This window comes from Scomber scombrus, chromosome 13, assembly GCF_963691925.1.
Source record: "Scomber scombrus chromosome 13, fScoSco1.1, whole genome shotgun sequence".
Lineage (NCBI taxonomy): Eukaryota > Metazoa > Chordata > Actinopteri > Scombriformes > Scombridae > Scomber > Scomber scombrus.
The window spans coordinates 19,411,677-19,434,201 of record NC_084982.1 but is presented as its reverse complement, the minus strand read 5'-3'; the positions used below and the strand labels follow the sequence as shown (position 1 = coordinate 19,434,201).

Genomic DNA, 22,525 nt, shown 5'->3' with positions numbered 1-22,525 from the left:
CATTTTCTAAGCAACACTTGCCATTTGACCTCATCTTTATGGAGCAACTGAACACTGTATACCAAGTTAAAACTGCATCTTTACTATATTATATATTATATACAGCTAAATCAATGGAAATTTGCACACTTTCTACTTTCTTTCTAATAATCAAGGAGTCTAACATGTAACATGAGAGGAGACAGAACTGCAGGCAGGACTGTCAGCGTCAATATTTCTACACACCATCACTTGCACCAGTTGGTTTGTGAAATGGAAGGAAATGACATATAGTATTCATAATGAATATGACGAATATGGAAGACATGCCTTCAGCTCTAAAGGATACACAATATATTTGCAGTACTGGCTGCATTGATTTCCCTTTCATTTGAAGATTATTTTGGTTACTTTTAAAGTCTTCGATTGTTTGGCTCCATTTTATATTTCATATTGTCAGGTGTGCAAACCAAATGCTGTTAAAAGACCAACATAGATGAGGGATCAAACAAGTTCCCCTTCAGTATCAGGTCAGCTGATACAGTACCACATTAATGCTTAAAACATTTAAAATCTCTACAACTGAAAGACTGACATTTTAGAGTTTATTACACAGATTTGTTTTTAATTCCCTAGGTGTGATGGTTCCTTCTGATTATATTGTTGTATTCATGGTACTGTAATTGATGATTGCACTGCTTGTTTGATTAACATAGCCTTTCTGCATTTTGCTAAAGCTTTTTATGTTTTTTTCAGTTTTCTTTCTGCATGTTTTGATCGCTCCCTGAGTTGGAATAGGTTGTATTGAACTGGTGGACTTTGAATCAACTAAAGTAAAGTACTGTCTATCTTCTCTACTGGGATTTATGGATTTTGGATTATTCAACATAAAGTGCTTCCTACATTCTCCACTGGGATTTGTGGATTTTTGCATTATTCACCTAAAGTGCTTCCAAGCTCCTCTACCGGGATCACTGTTCTCCGGAGGACAGCAGCTGTCTCATCCTCCAGCCTGCTGGCTCAGATGTGCCACAAGCCCCGTCCAGCTCCCCTGCACTATCAGCACGGAAATCACCCAGAGCTGAATTGTCACTGCTGGACTCTAGTGACTAGGGTTTTTCCTTAACTGGAGCTCCCTTCATGTTTGCTGTACTGATCTCTACTGTGTTACTCTAACTTTGGCTATTACTAATGCTGTCATTCTGCCTAAATGATGCAACTGTGTTATTTAGGATGTCTAACCTGCCACACAACTATAGTTTACACAGCATCCACCACACTCGTGGAACAGCCTTCTTAACCATCTACGGGCAGCATGGACTGTAGTCTCTTTCAAAAAACGCCTTAAAAACTTCTATTCAGGAAGGCTTTTTCATCTTAACTCTTATTACTGTTTTCTTTATGATTTGTGTTAAATGTTGTGTATGTATGGTGCACTTTCATTCAGAATTGCCATCCATCCATCCATCCATCCATGCGTCCATCAGGCAGTTAACTATTAAAAATGTGTAGATCTGATTGACTCTCCAGTGATACATTTTCTGAGAGAATTAAACATTTCACAAGCACTTGAAAATTGGTGCGAAGCAAAAGACCATCCACAATGATCCTCAATGGAAAATGTTACCATGATACTAAATTATGTTTTGACAATATCACTACTGTCACTACAATACAATAAAGTACTGATAATAAAATATGATACCTTGAGCCACAAAGTGTGGATAAGGTTTTGCTGTACTGGCCTGAATATTCTGCATGCAACATCATCAGGTTTACCATAGCATCATGACTTTTATTAATCTGTCATTACTACACCCTATTCTTCACACCATTAACTTTGTGCGCACGATGTAGTTAGCTTGCATGCAAGGTAAGCACATTCTCAAATCAATTTAGATTGTGTTGAAGCCTCCGATTATGCATGGTGTTGGCCTATTCATGAGTTTTTCAGTGGAGAAGATAGATGACAGATGCAGGTGATCAAGATACTGATGGTTAAAGTAATATAAAATTATCAAGAATTGTATGTTAGACAGACATAAGGCAGACACAAGTTATATGTAGGTTGGAGATGCTAAATATATTCTCTTTACTGATGCCTGCAGTGAGAATTAGAATAGGAAATAATTTGGCAGCATTTGGGCTCTGAGCATTGTGTGCTTTCATCCAGTTTTTCTGCAATAATTACAGTCTACACAACCAAGTAAATACGATATACCTACAGCCCTGAAGTCATCCGTGGTGTAGTGTGTTTACAAGCAGATAAGCACACTCTCATCACCTTTGATTTGGTGGATGGCAGCATAATATCTTTGTGGATGCACAATTTCTACATCTTCCCTCAGGTGAGTGAAATAAATGTAAATGATCTGGACACTTGCAGTCAATGAAAAGTCAGCGAGCAGCACTCAACCAGCCTACTCCTCCCACAACATTCCACATGAACATGGAGATCCAAGGTTGTTAGTGTAACCCACCGGCTTTTCATCTACAAAAGACTGTCTGATTAGAGTCTCAAGTTGCTGTTCTGATGTGTCGCTGCAACTGAGAACCCAATCCGTGTCTGATTGCTTTCAGTGACGTACACAATTACCCAGCTGCTTCCTGTGATTAAAGCAACTCTACTGTTTCTAGGCCATTTCCTCATCCTCCTCCTCCTCCTCCTCCTCCTCCTCTGCCTCTTTTTGCAGTCATCCACCTGTCCACCCCCTCTCACAACTTATTTTTCAGTTTGCATTATGGAACTACGCTATTAATTCAATATTTCTTCTCTCCATATGCTGTATAAGCACATACAAACGTTATTTTCAGATAAACAAAATGTAACTACCCACAATAAAGGCAAGCACACAAAAAAGCTCAGGAAACTCAAACTTAGCAATAAATTCTTAAGACTTGAGTCTGATACTTACACAACTTGAAGGATAAGGTTGGCGATATTCTATATTTTTTCTTATTGCCAACAAATCTAATAGACCAAAAAGTTTTAAAAACAAATGTAAATGAGCCACACTGCTGCACAAAGTGACATTTGCTCCCAATTTCTAAAATAACTTCAATACAAAGTCAAGAGGTTATGATACGTAGCACAACAAGCTAGCAAAGCACTATAAACAATATCACACTCACACATGAGCAGTGGTGTCTGCTGAACAAAGACCATCTCTTCTGAGACTGAAAATGTTGGCTGGCTGGTGGAGTGCTGATCACTGACTTGTCCTGACCAAGCTTTGGTATGTGATGAGTTGTGAGTGAGAATGGGCTGGAATTTGATATATCAGGCCTTGGATACACACACAATACTTGTGAATAGGATCAATTCATTGTTGGTTTGGCTCTGCAGATGACATTTGTTGACAGTTAAGAAAAATCTTGTAAACCCAACAGCCTTAAAGCCTTCACACATCAGGGATATGATGAATGAACAACATGAAAATGTGAAATACTCACCTGCAAATATTTCGCATCAAAACTATTCATGCCACTATTAATACAAATTTGCAACAGAAAAACAAAATGCTAAATAATTTGCAACAGTTCATTCTTCAGTACAAATGATGGATTCAACATCATCCAGTGATAATGATCTCCGACCTGCGTTCTGTGTCTCTGTCCACAGAAGCAGCCATCTGTCAGCAGCAACTCCTGGGGAGCTGAAAAGACAGCAGCTGGCCAAACTGTCTTCACCAGGTTGAGAGACAGCAGAAATTTACTGAACCAAAATAATTTGTATGTTGGCTCAACAGGAAGAAATTGACAGAGTTTGTATTTATTGATTCATTGATTTTATTTACACGCCCACCGTAGCGAGTGAGTGGAATCTGCCTGTAGTGAAACAGATAAGCTCACAGACAGACTGGGAGCTGATCAGTCAATGTAGATATGGTTAATAAGTTCAATACACATACAAAGCGGGATAATTTGTGTGATTTAAACAGCTGTCTGTGCAGATTATGCTTCAGGAGCGTAAAAAAACTCAAAGGGTCTCCGTGTCCCGGGCCTTTTGTTACAAAGGGAGATGAGAAACAATCAACAGTTCGACTATTGTCATTAGGAGTTGTGATGCACAACATGATTCGCTAATGCCTTTATTCATGGTGCAAAAGCTCAGAAAAACTGACCTCATCCCGAAAAAATGGTGTCACTTTTTACTGTGTGATATTTGCATTCTGTGCAAGAGTAAAATATGTTGACGTGAAATTTGTCACATTAAAAAGGTCTCGAGGTGTAGTGGCCATTATGCTGTGTTTAGACCAAACCCTGAGCTTTCCCTTGTGTTACTTGCGAGTTTGACCTGAGGATCATTAGTGTTTATTTGCCCCAAACAGCCAGAGTACATCACTGTACATTAGCTGTAAGCTAGCGAGCAACAGCAGACACTGACTGTGCCTGAGGGTGTGTGTGTGTGTGTGTGTGTGTGTGAGTGTGTGTGTGTTTGTGTCAGTTCAACCTCTGACTGAACTCAGACCTCATCATGAACTTTGCTTCTAAGTGTTATTTCTTTCTGTTTTGTACATTTAAGTACAGTTCCCCTCCAGTCAGCAGTCAACTTGGATGAAGAGTCGAGGTTGGCACCTCCACAGCTTGCGGCTGCAGTCTCAGCAGCTGTCTGTCAGTGAGCACTGACTCTATTCCGCACAAAACTCAAGGCCCTGCGACAGGCGTGCATTTTTTGGTTAAGTTCAAAATTTTCATTTTGTGAATATGTGAATGACCCAAATTTCACATATTTATGTTTATTAATTTGTGTTGCCTGGTGCAAATTGATGTATTAGCAATGAAAATTTGCTTTGTGTTTGGTCTGAATACACCTATCCTTTAAATTTTTGACATACTTACAAAATGTTCTCTCAAGTCTTATTAAAAAAAACCTTTTTGGTGCACAAACTCAGAGTTCCACATTTCTAGTCTGTTGAATAAACTCATAAAATTAAATTAGAGTTGTAAACTCTCTGAGTCGTAACCAGGATGACAAAATGGGTAAACTAAAAATAGTTTTACAACCTACATCTTGTGTCTAAACTTTCCACAGGATAATAGAGAAAGTTAGTTGGAACAAATACATTTGCTTACCAATTTCTTTTAGCTTTATCAAAAACAGAACAATTTCAATTTTTTGTTTTTACAGTGCGCACACACACACACAGACACACAGAAGTGCACATATGTGTCTGTCTGCATCTGTTTCCCTGCACCTTTTTATACTCTGCCCACATTTTTTGTCAGCTAATTTACCTTCTTTTTCATTCTGCCACCTCTTTCTTTGCTCTTTTGATCCTGTCCTCACTCAATCATCTTCTCATACTCTGCTGCTCATTTTCTATCTTCTTTCACCCTCTTCTTTTTCTCTGTCACTTCATTTGTCTCTGTCCCGCTCTTCTCCTGCTCTGCACATTCATAACATCTTTCTCTCTCTCTCCTTGTTCATTTATTTCCTACAGGGCTATTTCTTTCTCTCCCTCTCGATTTTACCTCTTGCGCTTACTCCCTCATTTCACTTCTACTCTCTTCACTTAACCTTCTTCATCCTCATCCAGCTGTCACCTGTCCTCCAGCTGCGTATGGCTCCTGCCTCTTTCTCCTGACCCAGTCACCCACTTTGGAAAGGCACATAGGGTTCCCCTGAGCAAGTATCTTTTGTCTACTGTTTGTTGCTTGTTTGGCGAGCATAGAAATATAGTTATAGGTACAACAGGCTTCTGGATGTATGTAGGAAACTATTAAGTCCTGAAATTTATTTCTACAGCATAGACCAGCTGATTGTATAGATATGAGCCAGGGGAACTTTAACACTGGAGAAGAAGAGGAGCTTTTTTTCCAACTAAAGAAAGTTAATTTTTGTGCTATCTTACTGACAGATGTGAACTTTTCTGTCCTAAAGCTGATGATAAACTAATAAGTCAGCCAAATCACGGCAGTATCACGCTCCCGGTGCTGGCTTCAAGAACCGCAAATGCACACATAATTTCCCCTGTCTTTTTTGCTCTTTCTCCAAATATGAGGGGATTTACCCCAGGCAAGACACTCCCCTGCTGTTAATCCTTATGCTTTATAATTCGTCACACAGTCTCAGTGCATGTGTGTGTCTTATAAAGATTGATGATTGTGCATAAATCAGATGAGCTTCACTGTATGAATCACAAAACATTGAAAAGGGTAAGCCTGACAGGAAATGATCACAGGCCTATATAGTTTCTCTGTGCCACTCATGAATGTGTATAGGACTAAAATGTGTGTGTGTGTTGGCACAACAGCCATCATGAGGACAACAAATCATCATACTAACCTCACCAGCACAAAGCATTTACCACAAGGACCATCTGCATTTTAATGACTAAGTCTAATTTATCTATGACCAGTGCACATTATTACAGGAGACTCTCGATACTCCTGACAACAAATAGATATTCACATGGCTGTCTCATTTCTGCTGATGGCACTGCTATGCTAATGGCCTTAGAGTTTTCTGTGCACCTTTCCAAATAAGCACATCACAAAGGTTTAGGAGGATGTGTCTGGGGAAGCATATGTATACAAATATTTGTATGTATGCATGTGAGTTGAGTAACTTTTCTGACCTTATGCTCACTTTTCAAAAAACACTGCAGTTTTTACATGCTAATAATGTGAAATGAGGCATTCTTCATCAAGTCAATGTGCCTGGTCAAATGGACCTGATCTCTCTTCTGATGCCACGCTGTAGCTGGTGTTACAGTCAGTGTTTGCAGGGCTGTAACATATTACAGAAAACAATATACAATATTATATCTAAAGGCAAGATAAATGTATCACCTATGCTGTGCATTCATTGAGGAACGTTTAGTAACTGAGACTGTATTAGCTGTGGTGGAAATGCAGCCACATACTGTAGGTGATATTTAATCGTTTGTATCGGTTCTGTAACCATGATAGAAATAGTATTTGTCATTATATTGTAAAACACAGACTCTACATTTGGTCTGGTACATTTCCCAGCAAGTGGGGGAATCCTACTGTGAATCGACAAGCCAGCGCGCTCCTAAATGAGAGGAGGTCAGAAAACAAAGGTGGCAAACGTCTTTCTCGAGCTGAAAACCTTGCAGGAGACTGCGAGGGGCTGCGGGGGGCTGTGGGGGTATACTTTACAGCCCAGTATTGTGTCTACAGTAAACTCTCAAATCAAAGCCAGTAGACAAATTATGGTCAGTTCCCATGTAAAGACCTCTTTGTCTTGATAGGTCACAAGACAAAGTTTATTGTAGCACATTGTACTAGCATTGATTGGAGGTAAATCGGTGTGTGTATTGTTTGTTCTGGAAAAATAAAAAAATAAAAAATCTGTTATGCATGTTGAATCACGAGTGTAACAGAAATAAGAAATGACTAGGATTGCCACACTTTGGAATCCAGTAATAGTATTCACAGACTGACAGAAACTGTTTCACTGCACACTTTAGAAATCTGGAAAGCTCTTGAGTCCTAAGCGATATCCTCTGTATTCTTCGGCAGGTGAGAGTTATGCTCAGCTTACAGGTGTTCAGTTGTACTGAATGACCCCAGTAAATCGGGGTTTGTTCAGATATGACAAGCCCTGAGGGGAAAATGTGTCAGTCACCAATTGCACTGCCTAAAGTAAGCTGCACTTTGTCAGAGAGCGGTTGTACCACTGTTTAAGGTTGTAAATGTTCCATCTCAATCGGGACTTAGCTTGGTAACATACAAAAGCTGAGTGTGTGGGAGAAAGTGAAAGATTTATACGTTTTAACTAGAGTTCCAGACTGGAAGCACGATGTACCAGTTTAGACCCAGTACGTGCTGAACTAAAACAAAAAACAAAAAACAAAGATCAACAGATTTGGTAATTCATTTTTCTGCCAACAGTAATAACAGGCCACCTGTCACAAAATAAAGAGAGTTCACTGTGAAATATTCACAGATACTTAGAAATACAAACCAGGATCATCAGCACATTAGCTGGATCGTGCACAGTAAGATTATAGCCTTTATACAACCAGCTATGCAATCAAAAAACCTCCAAAATGTCCATTAAATTACACATAAATGACACAGGCCAGACTCTAGTCTCTGTCTATCTGATAACCATCATCAGTGTTCTTATGACTGGCTGAGGGCAAAGAATCTGCCTCCTCCCTTGAGCATTTTAAATAGCTGTAGCTGGGTATATTAGTGATGAAATGAGTCTTGTGTACAGCTCAGGGACCTGCCACAGCTATATGCTAAACTGGGCATCCTAATGAAATAGAAAGGCTGGGTTTAAACACTGAGTTACCTTTAAAGGCTAGAGCTGTCCCCAGTGACACAGAATAATGCATTTAATGTGTTGTGGCTGTATGAGGAAATGTATTTTTCCCAGGCTCCCATAACAACAGACATATGGAGGGAGGGAGAGTGAGCGAAGGGAGGAGAGAACAAAGAAAGAAGAGAGAACAAACATGTTTGGAAACGACAAACACGATGGAGAGAGAGAGAGAGAAAGAGGGAGAGAGAGGACAAACAACCGCCAGAAAAAAAACAGCAGAGAGAATAGTCAAGGGAGGAGAAGAAAGGGAGGAGGGAGAAAACAGAAAACACAGTGTTCGCAAATCACAAATTAAAACGCGTTCTATACACCATACCATGTCCCAGAGGAAATATGGGGCTTTCAGCATAAAAACCTTATTTAGAGAGAGTAGGTAGCTAGAGACAACCGATGCCTGGCCTCCTGCCATCATGTACAGAATCGATTCAGGACGCAAAACTAGAAATACTTGAGGAAGATTTACTTTAATTTAATTCTGAATTAACTCTCAGGCTACCTTTGTCTAAAAACTGCATCAAAGACTAGAAAGGAGTACACTAAAAATCATGTGCTGAAAGAAGTAAAGCAAACTTTAAATTTCTAAGAATTCACAGAACACAGACCTCCGTCAAGGCCACACAAGCCTTTAAATTTGCATGAATTGATAATATCAAATATTTATCATTGTTTTTATTTAAAATACATAGTAAAAGACATGCTGATTGGCTTGTGGTGGTGATTTATTTAGGAAAATAACTGAATCCTGTTTTGGAATACAAGTATAAGGATGAATTGTGGGAAAATATCTAGTGACAAATGAGTTGCATGTATTTAAATGTATCAGGTTTTGCCATCCTTATGTGAGAAGCCATTTTCAAGGTCGCTCTGAGTCGATGTGTACCTGCTGTCACCTAAATTTGATAGCAACTGAATTGTACATTCAAGAGTTTTGGCTGTTTGTGCTAAATAGGCTGAACGTGCAGTCAAATAAATAAGGGGAATATGACTTTCAAAATATTAATGACGAACTTGTTATCTGGCTCATCCAAAAGGTTTATGTACCAAACATGGTAAGGATGGAACAAATGCAAAACAGACAAATAACAACAACACAAACTACCTGATGGTGTTGATATACCATTTGAAAAGTGTCTAAATTTCACCAAATCTCACTAAAATCCAATTAGTGTTCATTAGTGTTACCCTGCTAACAAACAGAGATATGGGATTAAAAACATGACTTCCTGGATGGAAAGGTAATAAGACATTTGTGTTCCTCACTGTGCAAAGCCATAATAAATGACCACATTATAGATTAAGCTGGGCTGCATGTGTAAATCTGCATGTGTAAATCAAGTCAGACTCATCTCTTTTATATCTACACAGGGGGCATATTGACCCAAAACACAACATATAGAGCCACTACAGCTAAAACAATATCTAAATGAATCATACTCAATTAATTCATCACTTACTCAATACCTTACTAGACTGTGATCTCAGGTGTTGGGTTCCCTCATTGAACATCTGCTCTTGTCTTTTCTATTGAGTGTAACAAACCTTTCTTGTAATGAAAGATGTGTTTCATGAATGTATAACAATACAAAAATATATACAAGTGCATGTGATAAGTGTTTTGTAAGGATATTGTGAAAGTAAGTCAAGATTTATAAGCTTTAAGAAACTGAACCTTCCTCTCACTAAAATGAGAAGAAGATATTTTAATATAATAATAATATAATATTATCCCTTACACCATCATGAACTTGTATTATGTATTAGATATACTGTAGATAGATCAAGTTGCCCCCATGTAAGTGCAATCAAACTTTCATCTGCCTTTAAAGTGCTGCAGTACACAGAAGTGACTCTTAACATTACACAATTAAATTTAAATACTACATACTCACCACCCTGATCAGTACTGACGGTGATGATGGCTACCTGCCGAGGGAAGGAGCTCATGTCTGACACACCGTTGAGCGACTCAATCTCAAACGTGTAGTTGGCATGCGCTGAGAAGTCCATCACAGTAACAGTGGCGTTGGTCAGGCCTAATGGTCGTGGCAGGAAACGAAGGTCCTCCTCACAAAGCTGGCACTGGTTGGGCTCCAGGCGACAACGTTTGCATTGGATGTTGTAGGTGAGGTCTCGGCGGCCTCCGGTGTCACTCGGAGGCGACCACTCCAGTGTCAGACAGGATTCGTTAAGGTTAAACATCAAGTTACGAGGAGGAGATGGAGGGCCTGTCAGTAGAAGAGACATTTTATGAATAGATAAAAAATCATGAAGAAAACTTTTGCACACCTGAGTAGTCTTCTTGACAGGTGCGTTGGTGGAGTAAACACAAACTAAAAAGGAGAAAGGGAGCACTGTTTTCACTTGCTCAATAAAGACACTTTAATAAATACAATGTTTCGGTCACTGACCTTCTTCAGGTATATTAATATTTAGTATATACATATATTATACAAAACATATTCATTAAAGTATCTTTATTGAGCAATTGAAGATGGCGTGCGGGTGTTCCCTTTTTCATGAATAGATAAAAGACAATTTGTATCATTCGAAAGAAAAAATAAAACCCATAATGAACTGTGGGGAGTTTGATCATTACACAGCTTGGAAGCCCTGGTGTGAAACACATGGTCAGGCGTGGTTGTTGGTCTTGACTTACAATAGGAACAGAGACTAAAGCTTTGTCAGATGATAATGTCATGCTCTTGCACAAATACACCAGGCATACACCACCAAAAGTCATGTTGAATTAACCATTACCAGTTTATGTTTGCACCGTCACCATGGATTAAGTATCACTGGATTACTTTGACACGTAAGAAATCTAAAAACATGATGATCATAAGATCTGCAGTTATGAGAAGCGTCTTCTTTTGAATTGACTTCAAAGTGGATTTATGAACATGTATCCATGAGATATGTATAGCTCCAAAAATGAGTCGCACTGAATCTAAGAAGATATGTGGATATATGTTATGTCTATGTGTTCATGTTTGACTGAGCTATTCCTCTGAGGAGTGTGCTTATTGATACAAATTGGAATTGAGATTTCACTTTTACATGTCATGGATTGCAGGTTGGTTGAATTATAATCATTAACTACAGCACAGGACTTTCTCATCCAGACTACAGAGGGTTGATAGAAGTGATATGGTAATGTTTATAACCAATTTCATTTGTTTTGTATCTAAGTAACGTCCACACTCGCTTAGACTGCTCTCATTTGTCAGAGAGGCCCAATTATGATGAATCCAAGCATTTTTGCTATATATGATCAGTTTGACTCTGCCACCACAGTAATTGCAGTGTTGCTAGAGAGCACAAATCAGCTTGCAGATTAGTCCATAGTAACAGTTAAAAGCCTAGCAGCTGTTGGGTGAATTTACTGCAGATAGTCAGTGCATTTTTACTATGTGCAATGAGGTTGCAAATGTTGTAACAGTCGAAATGGGTTGAAATAAAAGGTTGATCACAATCTCCAAATCAGGGGCAGACAGTAATGATTTGATCTAGGAATAATTCCTAACTGATAAACGGAGGGTGGGAACAAATAAAAAACAATCAAACATACAAGAAAAACCCCACAACAACAACATAAAAAATCTACCGTGGTGGAGCTGGAGCACATTTTGAGACATTGTGTACTTACAGTTGTGTCATAGAGACATTCTTTTAGAGTAAGAAAACTGCCAATAACACAACGCTGGAGATAAGGAACCTCCCATGACTTACTATACTATTATGTGACCAGGCACAGTGGGAAACATATTTACTGAGGAAAGAACGGGACCTGAAATTGAATCTTGAGGCACACCACTGCTGTGGTGACTCACACAAAATAGTCAATCAATTAATCTACCAAAAAAAACAAACAGTTAACACAGGTGTTATTATAGAATTTAATTAAAAATCAGGTATTACTGCTGAACCACGTAACTCTTCATCATGCATTGCTCTGCTGTGCAGTAAACATCCTTCACCTCCCTCACATTTCACTTCACTGTAAGGTGTCTTTGTGCTCCTTGGATGTGCGTGTCTGTGTGTCAGGGTAAGTATTGTGCTATAGCAGGTAGTCAGCTGTCAACAGGGTGGAGTTAAAAGGCCAGAGGGATTTGAACACTCCCGTCCTGCCAAGCTCACTGTCTGTCTAGACAATGGGATGTTTCCCTCTCCTTCACCATCCCTCTATCCCTCTCCCTTCCTACCTTAGCTAAAAATCTCAGCAGACAGGAAAGCTCCTCCCATCCCTTCTTCACTACTGTCAGCGGATGTCCATTCTCGCTCTCTTTATCTCTTTCTGCCTCTATCAGCCATCATCTCATCTCCTCTATTCTCTCCATCGAGGAGTATCCACCCACCTTCCCTCCTGCAGAGCAACCCCGCTGCCATCAATCAGCTTCTATTCTCCTCTAGGGGGAGATTGGTATCAGCATCCTCCTTCCTTTCTCTCACTGTCCTCTCCATCGAGTCTTTACACTTTCTCTACACCTTTATCTCTCCTCCTGTGACATCCTCTCTTTCTTGCTCTCAACCTTTGTCTTCTGCTCAGACCCTCAGTCTTTAATCTCCATTTCTTTCTTTTACCTAGATGTCAAGAAAATAGTTTATGCTTTGGCTCCTGATTAAAATGAAATGTGCAAATGACAAAAAAGAGCTTACAGGTTGTGAGAACAGATGTGGTAGCTTACTCATCTTAGTCTGCTGCACTTTCACACACCCCAAGCTTTAATGCAGTGTGTTTGTCTCTGCTTGGTGCAAAAGTGGCCTTGAAGATTGAGGATGTGCTTGTGACTGAAAGATATTATTGAACAACTTTTGAAGAGCCCTCAAACAAGCCACCAAAATTAGATACTTAGTTCTGATGCTATGACCCTGGGCACTGGTCGTTTGTTTGTTAGAAAATTATCAAATATTTTGATCACTGGCCAAGATGACATCTCAAATGTCTTTGTTTGTTTCAACTAACTCCAAAATCAAAAGATATTCAGTTAACTGTCAAAGAAGACAAACAAAGCCAGAAAATATTCACATTTAAGGAGCTTGAATCAAATGACTTTTTTTGCGATTTTTTGTTGACTCAAAAGTTTAATCGTTAATCAATTATCAAAATAGCTGCTGAATTATTTTCTGTGAATTGACTCATCATCTCTACTCATGTCTTCACATTTTGGAAGTAAAAATAGTTTAATATTTTAAGAAGCTTAGCTTGAAATAAACATCTTTCTGAGACAGTTTTTTGTCTTTATTTTGTTATTTTTCGTATCTAAACATCACTGATCAACACTTTGCTTTTTAGGTTTGTGAGCAGACAGATTGGTAAGACTGCTACCCAAGCAGTTAACTTACAGGTTAAGTGCTTTTATAGCTGTACAGCTGCAATCTCGCTACAGCTATATAGCATATTCAGTATATAATGGATTGGATTCAGGTATAATTTTCCCCTTCAGGATTTCAGTTAGCAGAGGCAAAGTGTTGCATTATTTGACTCTAAATTTAGAGATGAAATCACTATGTGATGAGCCAAGCCTTTCTAAAGATGTCCTTTAAAAGCAGTATAACTTGCACTGTAAATTTGCAACAACACCATTGACTTGGTTTTGTCTTGCTGTAAAAGACAAATACACTCTTCCACCCTGGAGAGCTCTCAGACATGGCCCCCGTCTATCTCTGTGACAGCTAAATGGCTTTTTAATTAAAGGAGAATTAGTCCGGTTAAACTGTAATTTAATGCAAATATGAAGTCATAATGACAGCCAGTGAATCATCGATGAAGACGAGGCAGCTGAACAAAAGCCATGTAATTCATCCAGAGAATCTCTAATGTACAGTTTCACACCAGATAAGTCTGAGAGACCCTCGAGTAATCCACCAGCTCTATAGCCAAAGTAATAATCCTTCCATGATCTCAAGCATACACAAGTATAGAAATCTTTCATGTGAAATCACAGTTAACAATGTTTAATCAGCCAAAATTACAATATAACTACCTCTATCTCCTTAACATTATTCATAATCTTCATTATTAGTCATTATTCTCCCAGCTAATCAGGAACATGCTGAGGTGTTTGGGTTCAACCATAGTTGATGCATAAATGGCGGTGAGACTCAAAGTTCTCTTATGACTCTGATTACATCAAAATGGATGACTAAAAACTCTGCACTACCTCTTTATGTAGTTATGTGTCTAATGAGTAATAGGCAATTAGTAAGTGGTATACTCACGTGTGCAAGCCATAGTTGGAGGATCTTTCTCGGCCCTGAAGAAGCCATTCTCACAGCGGCAGATTGTAGCGCCTTCTCCATAGCTGAAACTGTGTGGAGGGCACTTTGAACACTTGATGTTTCCAGCAAATGCCTTGTAGAAGCCTGGACGACATGCTAGGGGTGACAGAAAGACAAAACGGCAGGATATGAGAGCAAAGCCAGACCACATCTATAGCACTTGCACTGGAGTTGCAGGGTGTCAATAATCATCTTGAATTTAGCATCATCAGTTATGTTAACTGTGTCATGTGAATCAAAAAACTTGCAATGCACAAATCCACACATATTTTTTCTCTCCCTTATTCAATAAGAAAACAACTGTTAACCCTGAGTCACAGCTTTGATGCTTATTTTATATCTCCACCTGGTGTGTAACTGTCTATGAATAATTAAAACGGAGATCAATGTGATCACAGAAAGGGTGTTTGAGAGAAAACAGCCACATAGATCACCTGCTACACCAGTCACAGACCTGTTGTAGGTGGTTTGAATTAGCATGTTTTAGAAAATAATTTTAATGCTGTTTTTTGTTCTCAGACTTCAGCTTCAAAGTGTCATGAGGTTAAGAGATGACGTGAAAAGTTAGAAAAAAAGCCATCATGCAAATATAATTTCACTAAATTTACATTTCAGAAACATTTTGTAAAATGTCATTCATTGAACCTGCAACATTTGAGTTATTTAAAATATTTAATCTTCTAATATTAAAGCAGAGTATAATAGTAGTAGTTATATCTAATCGAAATACATTTTAAATTAAAGTAAGGCTGAAAAGTTAGAGATAAACATCATCTCTAACTATTAATTCATATCTGAGGACATAGATGTAATTTGCATATATAGTATTTATAATTTAATAAAAAGTTTGACAATAGCAGCTGCAACTCTCTGTATACTTTCCTAACAGAGAGGGGGGTTTTAAACACCTCAGTTTGATGCATGAAAAATGTTGCCAAAATGAGTCTGTGCTTGTTGTAATCCAGCACTAACTGTTGAACTTATTCCAGAAACCTTGTGTATGAAAGCGTGTAATGAAGAGGGTTGCTGCAGGATCACATAAAACACATGTATTGCTATCAAAACTAAGTTTCTGTAGTAAAATTCAGAGAATGAATTAAAAAGTTGGCTTGGAAATGCTCTGTAAGTTTTCTAGAGCAGTAAAAAGAAAGGGGGAAACAACGTTGTATCTCCTTTTATAGGCTTAAGCAGATAGGAAAGGATACACTGAAGCTCCTCTTTCTTAATAGTAACAACAGCTCCTGTCATCACTGTCATGAAGATTTTTCAGAGTGAGTTCACTCAGTAACACTCAGTTAAGAACATCACAAAAAATAAACAAAAACAGTTATCAACAAAAGAGCAAATACAAAATATTTTTTGTAAAATACTTTGTGTAAATGAATATTTCACTATTGAAGTGGCTGCTACTGTGTGGGTTTAAATCATGCTTCAGTGTGAAACAGTAATACATTGAACAACAAACAAAACAAAGTACACATTACCTCCCTTATTAAAAACTAGAAGGCTATTAAATACTTTAAGGACGACACGAGTTGAAAAGAGACATTAGAGACAGCCTTTTAATAAAACTTTCTCAACCTCCAAAAGCACTCCCATGTCATAGAGACATGTGCAAAACTCTCCTGCCTGGTGAGATTTCCACTGCTGCTGGTTGTCACAAGGTGCATCGATTTAACAAGGTAACACAAGCTGAGCCATTTGAAGGGATTCACCTTGAAGCAGTGAGTGCTTTTGTGTGTCTCCATTGCTGCCTGTGATAAATGGAGCTGTAGGGAGGACAAGGTATCGCTTGAAACCACGACTACTCTGATAAAATAAGGAGAATTAGGACAGAGGCAGAGGTTAACACACTCACACACCTACACACACCTACACGTCATTGATAGGCATTAACTTTTTTTGTGTTGTTTATGTTGATGTTTCAGCTTATTTATTTTAATACAGAATCATAGGATAAAAATAAAGGGTGTTTAAAAAGTTCATATTTAAAGATGGTGAATATCAAGTTTTTATGACTTCCATCTCTTAATATTAGAAATGATATTTGCTTTCAAAAAACTCTGTTGAATGCTGACACACACACACACACTCACACGCACACACAGAGGCTATCTGTATCAGTATGATAAGTGGCATCCCCTATGGCGTACCAAGGCTGCCTTCGTCATTAACCTCTGTTACCGTTGTGTCCTTGAGTCAAATCCGTCATTCAACCACCCCCACCCCACTAGACCCTGTTTTAGACTCTGTCAACCTAATGATGCCTCTGTCCGACCTTCGCTGAACTGAGGGGATGCGCCTTTTCGAACCTCGCAGCAGCGTTCTGCCTCAATCTGTCTGGTCAGGCTCTGCTCCAAGGCCACAGTAGTGCTGTACTTTGGCTGACCATGCATCACCCAAGGATGGACACACACATGGTGACAAGGGGGTGAGCACAAACATGCTGGTATGCACACACACAAACACACACCTCTCGGCAGCAGTGGTAAACAGCACATTTGACTGAACTAGACAGCTTATCATATGAATCAGGCTTAGATTTTAACTGGAAAAATACGAATCAAATACAACTGTTGAGCCATAAAGGAAAACAATATTCCCCTTAAACATAGCATGCAAGCATTCATATGTACTGTATTGGTTAAGCTAAAAGTAACATTTGAGTAGTTATACTGTACAATAAACCCTGGTTATGAATATGACCTCTGATTTATACAGATGAAAAACTCTTGGTATTGAAAAGACTTGAACATTAGACTGCCGATGGTCTGGTGATTTGTGAGATTAAGGAGTCAACTGGGCAATAATAATAATAATAATAATAATGCATGTCTCCATCAAATATTGTGCATTTTTGTAACTGTTTCATGAGTTGAAGTTTCTCAACACATTTAAAAAATAAATACAAGTTTGAGAAGGACTTGATGCATAATGCATTAAACAAAGTTTTATGAACCTTCATACACATTATGTTGTATGCATGGAGTCCGTCTACTCATCATGAATACATTAAGTATGTTTTATTTATATAAGTATCTAACAGCATACATTTTTATTACATTATACTAAGTATTGTAAGTATAATTAGCAGATAGCAAAAAAAAGAAAAAGATATTTAGATGAATAGAGTTGCTTAAATTAATTAATTATTATTATTCACTCATTTAGACATTAAGAGATATTATGAACATCCTGGTGCCTCCTGTTAATAACTCCTGTCTGTATCAAGTGTAGTGAGGCTGTATTGATATTGAGAGAACATGCTGTGCTGTGTATGTTTGCCTGTCTGTCAGACAGAGCTATGATGGCAGAACATGAGGCAGCACAGAGATAACAGAACCACAGATGCTGAGTTTCAATACTTACTCAGCAGACATCATGTACAGTAATGCATCATAGATGACAGATAACTGCCGCTGAGGTATGAATGTGACTTAGTTAGAAAAGTTGGTAAACCTGACTATAAAAAGCAAGTCCAAACTATACTTCATCTAACATTTAATTAAAGCATCACTCTATAACTTTTCTTAGAAAACATCACAGGGATTATAAGAAACTGAAATAACTGATGTTATAAAATATGATCATATATTCCTTATATTTACAAAATACAGATTTTATAGTTAAAATAATACATGAAACACATCATGATGCATCATTTTACTATTTCTCATAATGTGATATGCATTTATCATAATGCTGTTGCCAGATATTCATACTCCTTTGAAAATATGGTCGTGAAAAACAACAGTGTTGTAGAAATATATGTTATAGTAATGCACTTGAAAGAAGCAATGTGTGAGAACTGGGACGTTTATATATTGTAGGAATGTATCTGATTCCCTCAAGTTGCAAATTGCTGAATATTCAGATTTCCAGGGGGTGAGGAAATATCTGTATTTTAATTTGTTAGGTGCTTTTAGTCACTGTTTATTCTTAATGACACAAAAAACATAAATAGTATCGGTATTATTACTGATGTATTTTCTGAATACATCAGTAATACCTCACCCTCAATTGTGAGACATATTTATGGCCAGTTCAGTGCACTGGCAAAGCAGCCACATTAACCTCAAACATAAAACATGGGCCTAACTTTTTTTACCTGTAAGACTATTTTTAATGCTTTGGTTCATTATCTGTGATTTGAAAACATGAGATTTCGACACAGTGTGAGGAATAAAATCCTGGTCATAGTTCAGTAAGAAAAACCAAACAAGACAAGAAGAGTATCTCTCCTGCGTGAGTGCTATGAGTTATTTGACAGACAAAATGAGATTCAACTCTGGGGCCTCGTTACTGATGATTCGAATAATCGATGTTTAGGGGGCAGCACCTTCTGTAGTCCTCTGAAGCAACTAGAGCTGAGGAGGGGATGAGAGAATAGTTTCTTGACCCCCCAGCCTTTGGGACCCTGATCTAATTCTAGGCCTTCAGCCCAAGGTTAATGAGATCTGGAAGTCATCCAGAACATCTTCCAGCCCGGGGCTGGAGCCCAAAGCCGGGCCCTGAGACCCAGGGGCAGCAGATTGGATGGTGAGGCCTGCTACTTCGTACTCACTGGACCTGAACAACACAGAAGCAACTGGCAGGCAGATCATGTATGGGCAGCAGACCTGTCTGTCTCTGAACTGTATACACTGTATGACCATCTGCTGGAATTTCTACCCTTCTCTGGTGAACGAAACAGTTCCTTCTTCAATACAGCTAGTGTTTTTCAGTTACTTCACCATAAACATTTGTTGTCAGAGGGGTTGATACAACAGTCTGTAAGAACTATACAAAAAAGAATCAGAGATTCCAGGAAGTCACTGCACCATCCAGGTAAAAGTCAAGCCAATAACCCCCCCATAAAACACTTCAGTTTTTGTTGCTGGTAGGCGGATTTAGTTCCCTTTGGCCACAGCAGGCTAGCTGTTTCTACCTCATTCCAGTCTTTCTGCTATGCTAAGCTAACTGGCTGTTGGCTGTATCTCCATATTTATCATTTAGACATAAACGTGGTATCTGTCCTCTCACTCCTGGCAATAAAGGAATTAAGAATACAGAATTGTTGAGTCTGTCGATCCAGCACAACTCATCTGTGCATCTTTATTGGTATACAGTATGCATGTGCCAGTTTCTGTGCATGAGTTAAAGTCTTTGCAGTGTATAGCCGATGATGGTGGGTTCCTCTCCCGGTGGTCAGCGAAGAAGAACAATTCCAAGAGGAGCACAATTCTGCAGCATTTACTTGCAGAACCACATCAACAAATGTTGCAGAATAGTTCAGCTCTTGAAATCAAAGGCAGCGTGGTGAGGAGGCGATGCAAAAGATGATAGATCATTGCAGAGATGGTGGCGAGATGCAGCTTTTGAAACTTATTGCATATGGAAAATGGAAGACGTGCACTTTTTTCCAGTTTTATTCCACAGAAATATTAACCTTTCTCTGTGTCCCATCTATGAACACTATAAAAAGAAAAAGCAGAATTATTATATATGCACATTGGTGTTGATTGTACAAGACATGATCAAATTTCAAAATTGAGGAACATTTTTGCCTGTAGCTGATATGCCAATCTTTCTCATGATTTGGATTAAAATGGTTAGGAACAATCCCACTTGGTTAGTGTAAGGGAAAGATCATGGTTTGGGTTAAAACAGTAAAAAAAAAAAAAAAATAGCAAAAACGCCTGACATGACGGTAAAAAATGTTTGGTTAGTGATCTGGCAATAAATCCCGGAGGCCCATTCTGTACCAATAGAACAAACTACTATTGGCACAGAAAACCAGTCTGAACCAACAGCCTGTGGATTACTGGCAAAGAGTCCTGTCCCGTGTCAATAGTTGGTAAATTATTGCACCACTTCTATAGCCAGTACCAAAAAAAAAAGAAAAAAGACAAACATGACAATATCACTGAGTAAAATGATACAAGCCAGAAACAGTAAATTGAGTTCATGTCTGTGGTTAAAACTACAGAACTAATCTGTGTTCTTACAACAATCCAGCTTTAAGCTAAACAATATGCTGTTCCTACTATCCCTTGATATGATGAGACGTCACATATCTTCGGCATCTCTTAAGAAAGCAGTTGCATTGACACTCTTAAATTTACTTTTAAAATAGTTTGTAATCAGGAACTACACTCAAAATGAAATGCTCTCCTCTCTTCTCTCTCTGTCATTCTGTTGTTCATCAGCCCTCATCTCTCTCTTCATTAGCTGAATTGAGCACTATCTCTGATTATCACTTGAGGATTAGTGGGCCTCTCACACATTTTTGCTGAGGGGTTGAGAATGATGTTGCTTAGTCAGTGACACAAGACTTGCTGGTGTGAGCTTCAGAAAGTTATTCATAATTACTATGTACTGCACTGTATAATTATTTTATCTTTATTAATTTTATCGAATGAACATTCTCAGCAGCATCAGTCACTGTATTCATCTTTAAACACCACCTCAAAAGTACTTTTTTATACTTAATACATTTTCATGTCCTCACCTGTATTTACAACCATTTGTAAACCATTCCTCGTACAGGCACTCTCTCTCTCTCCTACTTGCTTCCTGAGTTTAATCTCATTCATGGCATTTAGGAATCAAAGTCTGGAGGCAGAGCAGCATGTTTAATAGCAATATACTGTAGCAAAAGCTAAGACTCAAACACAGCAAGCTTGACTCAGTAATGAAGTGAGCAGAGTGAGACTCTCCTATCAGACACAGGAGAAGCTATGATTTAGCCCATGCAGAAAAACGTTAGATCTTTGTCCTCTCTTTGAATCCATTTAATGGCACAAAATACAGATCATTTGCTATTTCTTTTAAGTACCTTCTTGCCACAATTTCATGTATTGTACTGATTTCTTTTTTCCCAGTTTAATCAAACTCGTACTTTGTAGCATGAAGGTTGCATTGAATCAGGGTTTGATGAGATACAATGGCTAGAGATTCATTATTGAAGATCTCACAGGTAACACTGGCAATACGCTCTTTCAATGGAGGCCATTTTAAAAGACATTACAGTTAACAAGGATAACCACAGATAATTATTTCTACAATTTACAGCATGTATGGTGGAGTGTAAGCGACTTTAAAATATTTGAATCCCTTACAACTAGAGCACCATAACATCACTGCTTAATGCATCTTCTAATTCAACTATGAATGAATGAATGAATGAATGAATGAAGGCTTTATTTCAAACATGTAGAAAAACAAAAACAAAGAAAAAAATATAAATATATGTATCTTACATAACAGAAAACAACAGTCAAACGCACAAAACAAGGAAAACAAAATTGATTAAACATGTTTGAAAAGGAGTAGGAAGAAGCATTCGCTTATTGAATCCTACCCCTTCTCCAAATTTATAATTCAACTATTTATTATTTATTTATTTCCTGTGTGTTTATATCTTATTTATGTATGTATTTTAATCCTAATTGTTATTTATATTTACTTATTACCATATCTAAATAATCAAACATATTTGTCTGATATAGACTCAAAAGAAATAAAATAAATTAAACAGATAAACAAATAATAAAGAGAATAATATGTGCAAACCCTAGTGCTCGTCCCACCCTCCTTCCTCCCTTTACCTAGTGCAAACCATGTGCTCATACCGCTGTTTAAACATGTTCATGCTTGGACATTGCTTCAGCCCCCCCGACAACCTGTTCCACAGTTTCACCCCACATACCGACACACAGTGAGTTTTTAAAGTTGTGCGAGCAAATGGATGCTTGAAGTTCATTTCCCCCCTGAGATTATATCCCCCTTCTCTCTGAAAAAACAGTTTTTGAATGTTGACCGGAAGTAGATTGTTGGCTGCTTTGTACATGATTTGTGCGGTTTGAAACTGAACTAAATCTATAAGTTTAAGTGTTTTTGATTTCATGAATAAAGGGTTGGTATGTTCTCTGTAACTAGTGTTGTGAATTATCCTAATGGCTCTCTTCTGCAATATAATCAGTG

General features: G+C 38.2%; 1 protein-coding gene across 1 annotated transcript in view; it reads right to left on the bottom strand.

The window, feature by feature from the left end:
* LOC133992869 (ephrin type-A receptor 6-like) overlaps nt 1-22,525 on the bottom strand; it is a 160,260-nt gene that overhangs the window by 67,001 nt on the left and 70,734 nt on the right. Inside the window, exons 3-4 of the mRNA XM_062431647.1 lie at nt 14,501-14,656; nt 10,171-10,506 (exon numbers count right to left, since the gene is read on the bottom strand). Of these exons, the coding sequence (XP_062287631.1) occupies nt 10,171-10,506; nt 14,501-14,656 (492 nt within the window). The remainder of the gene's footprint in view (nt 1-10,170; nt 10,507-14,500; nt 14,657-22,525) is intronic.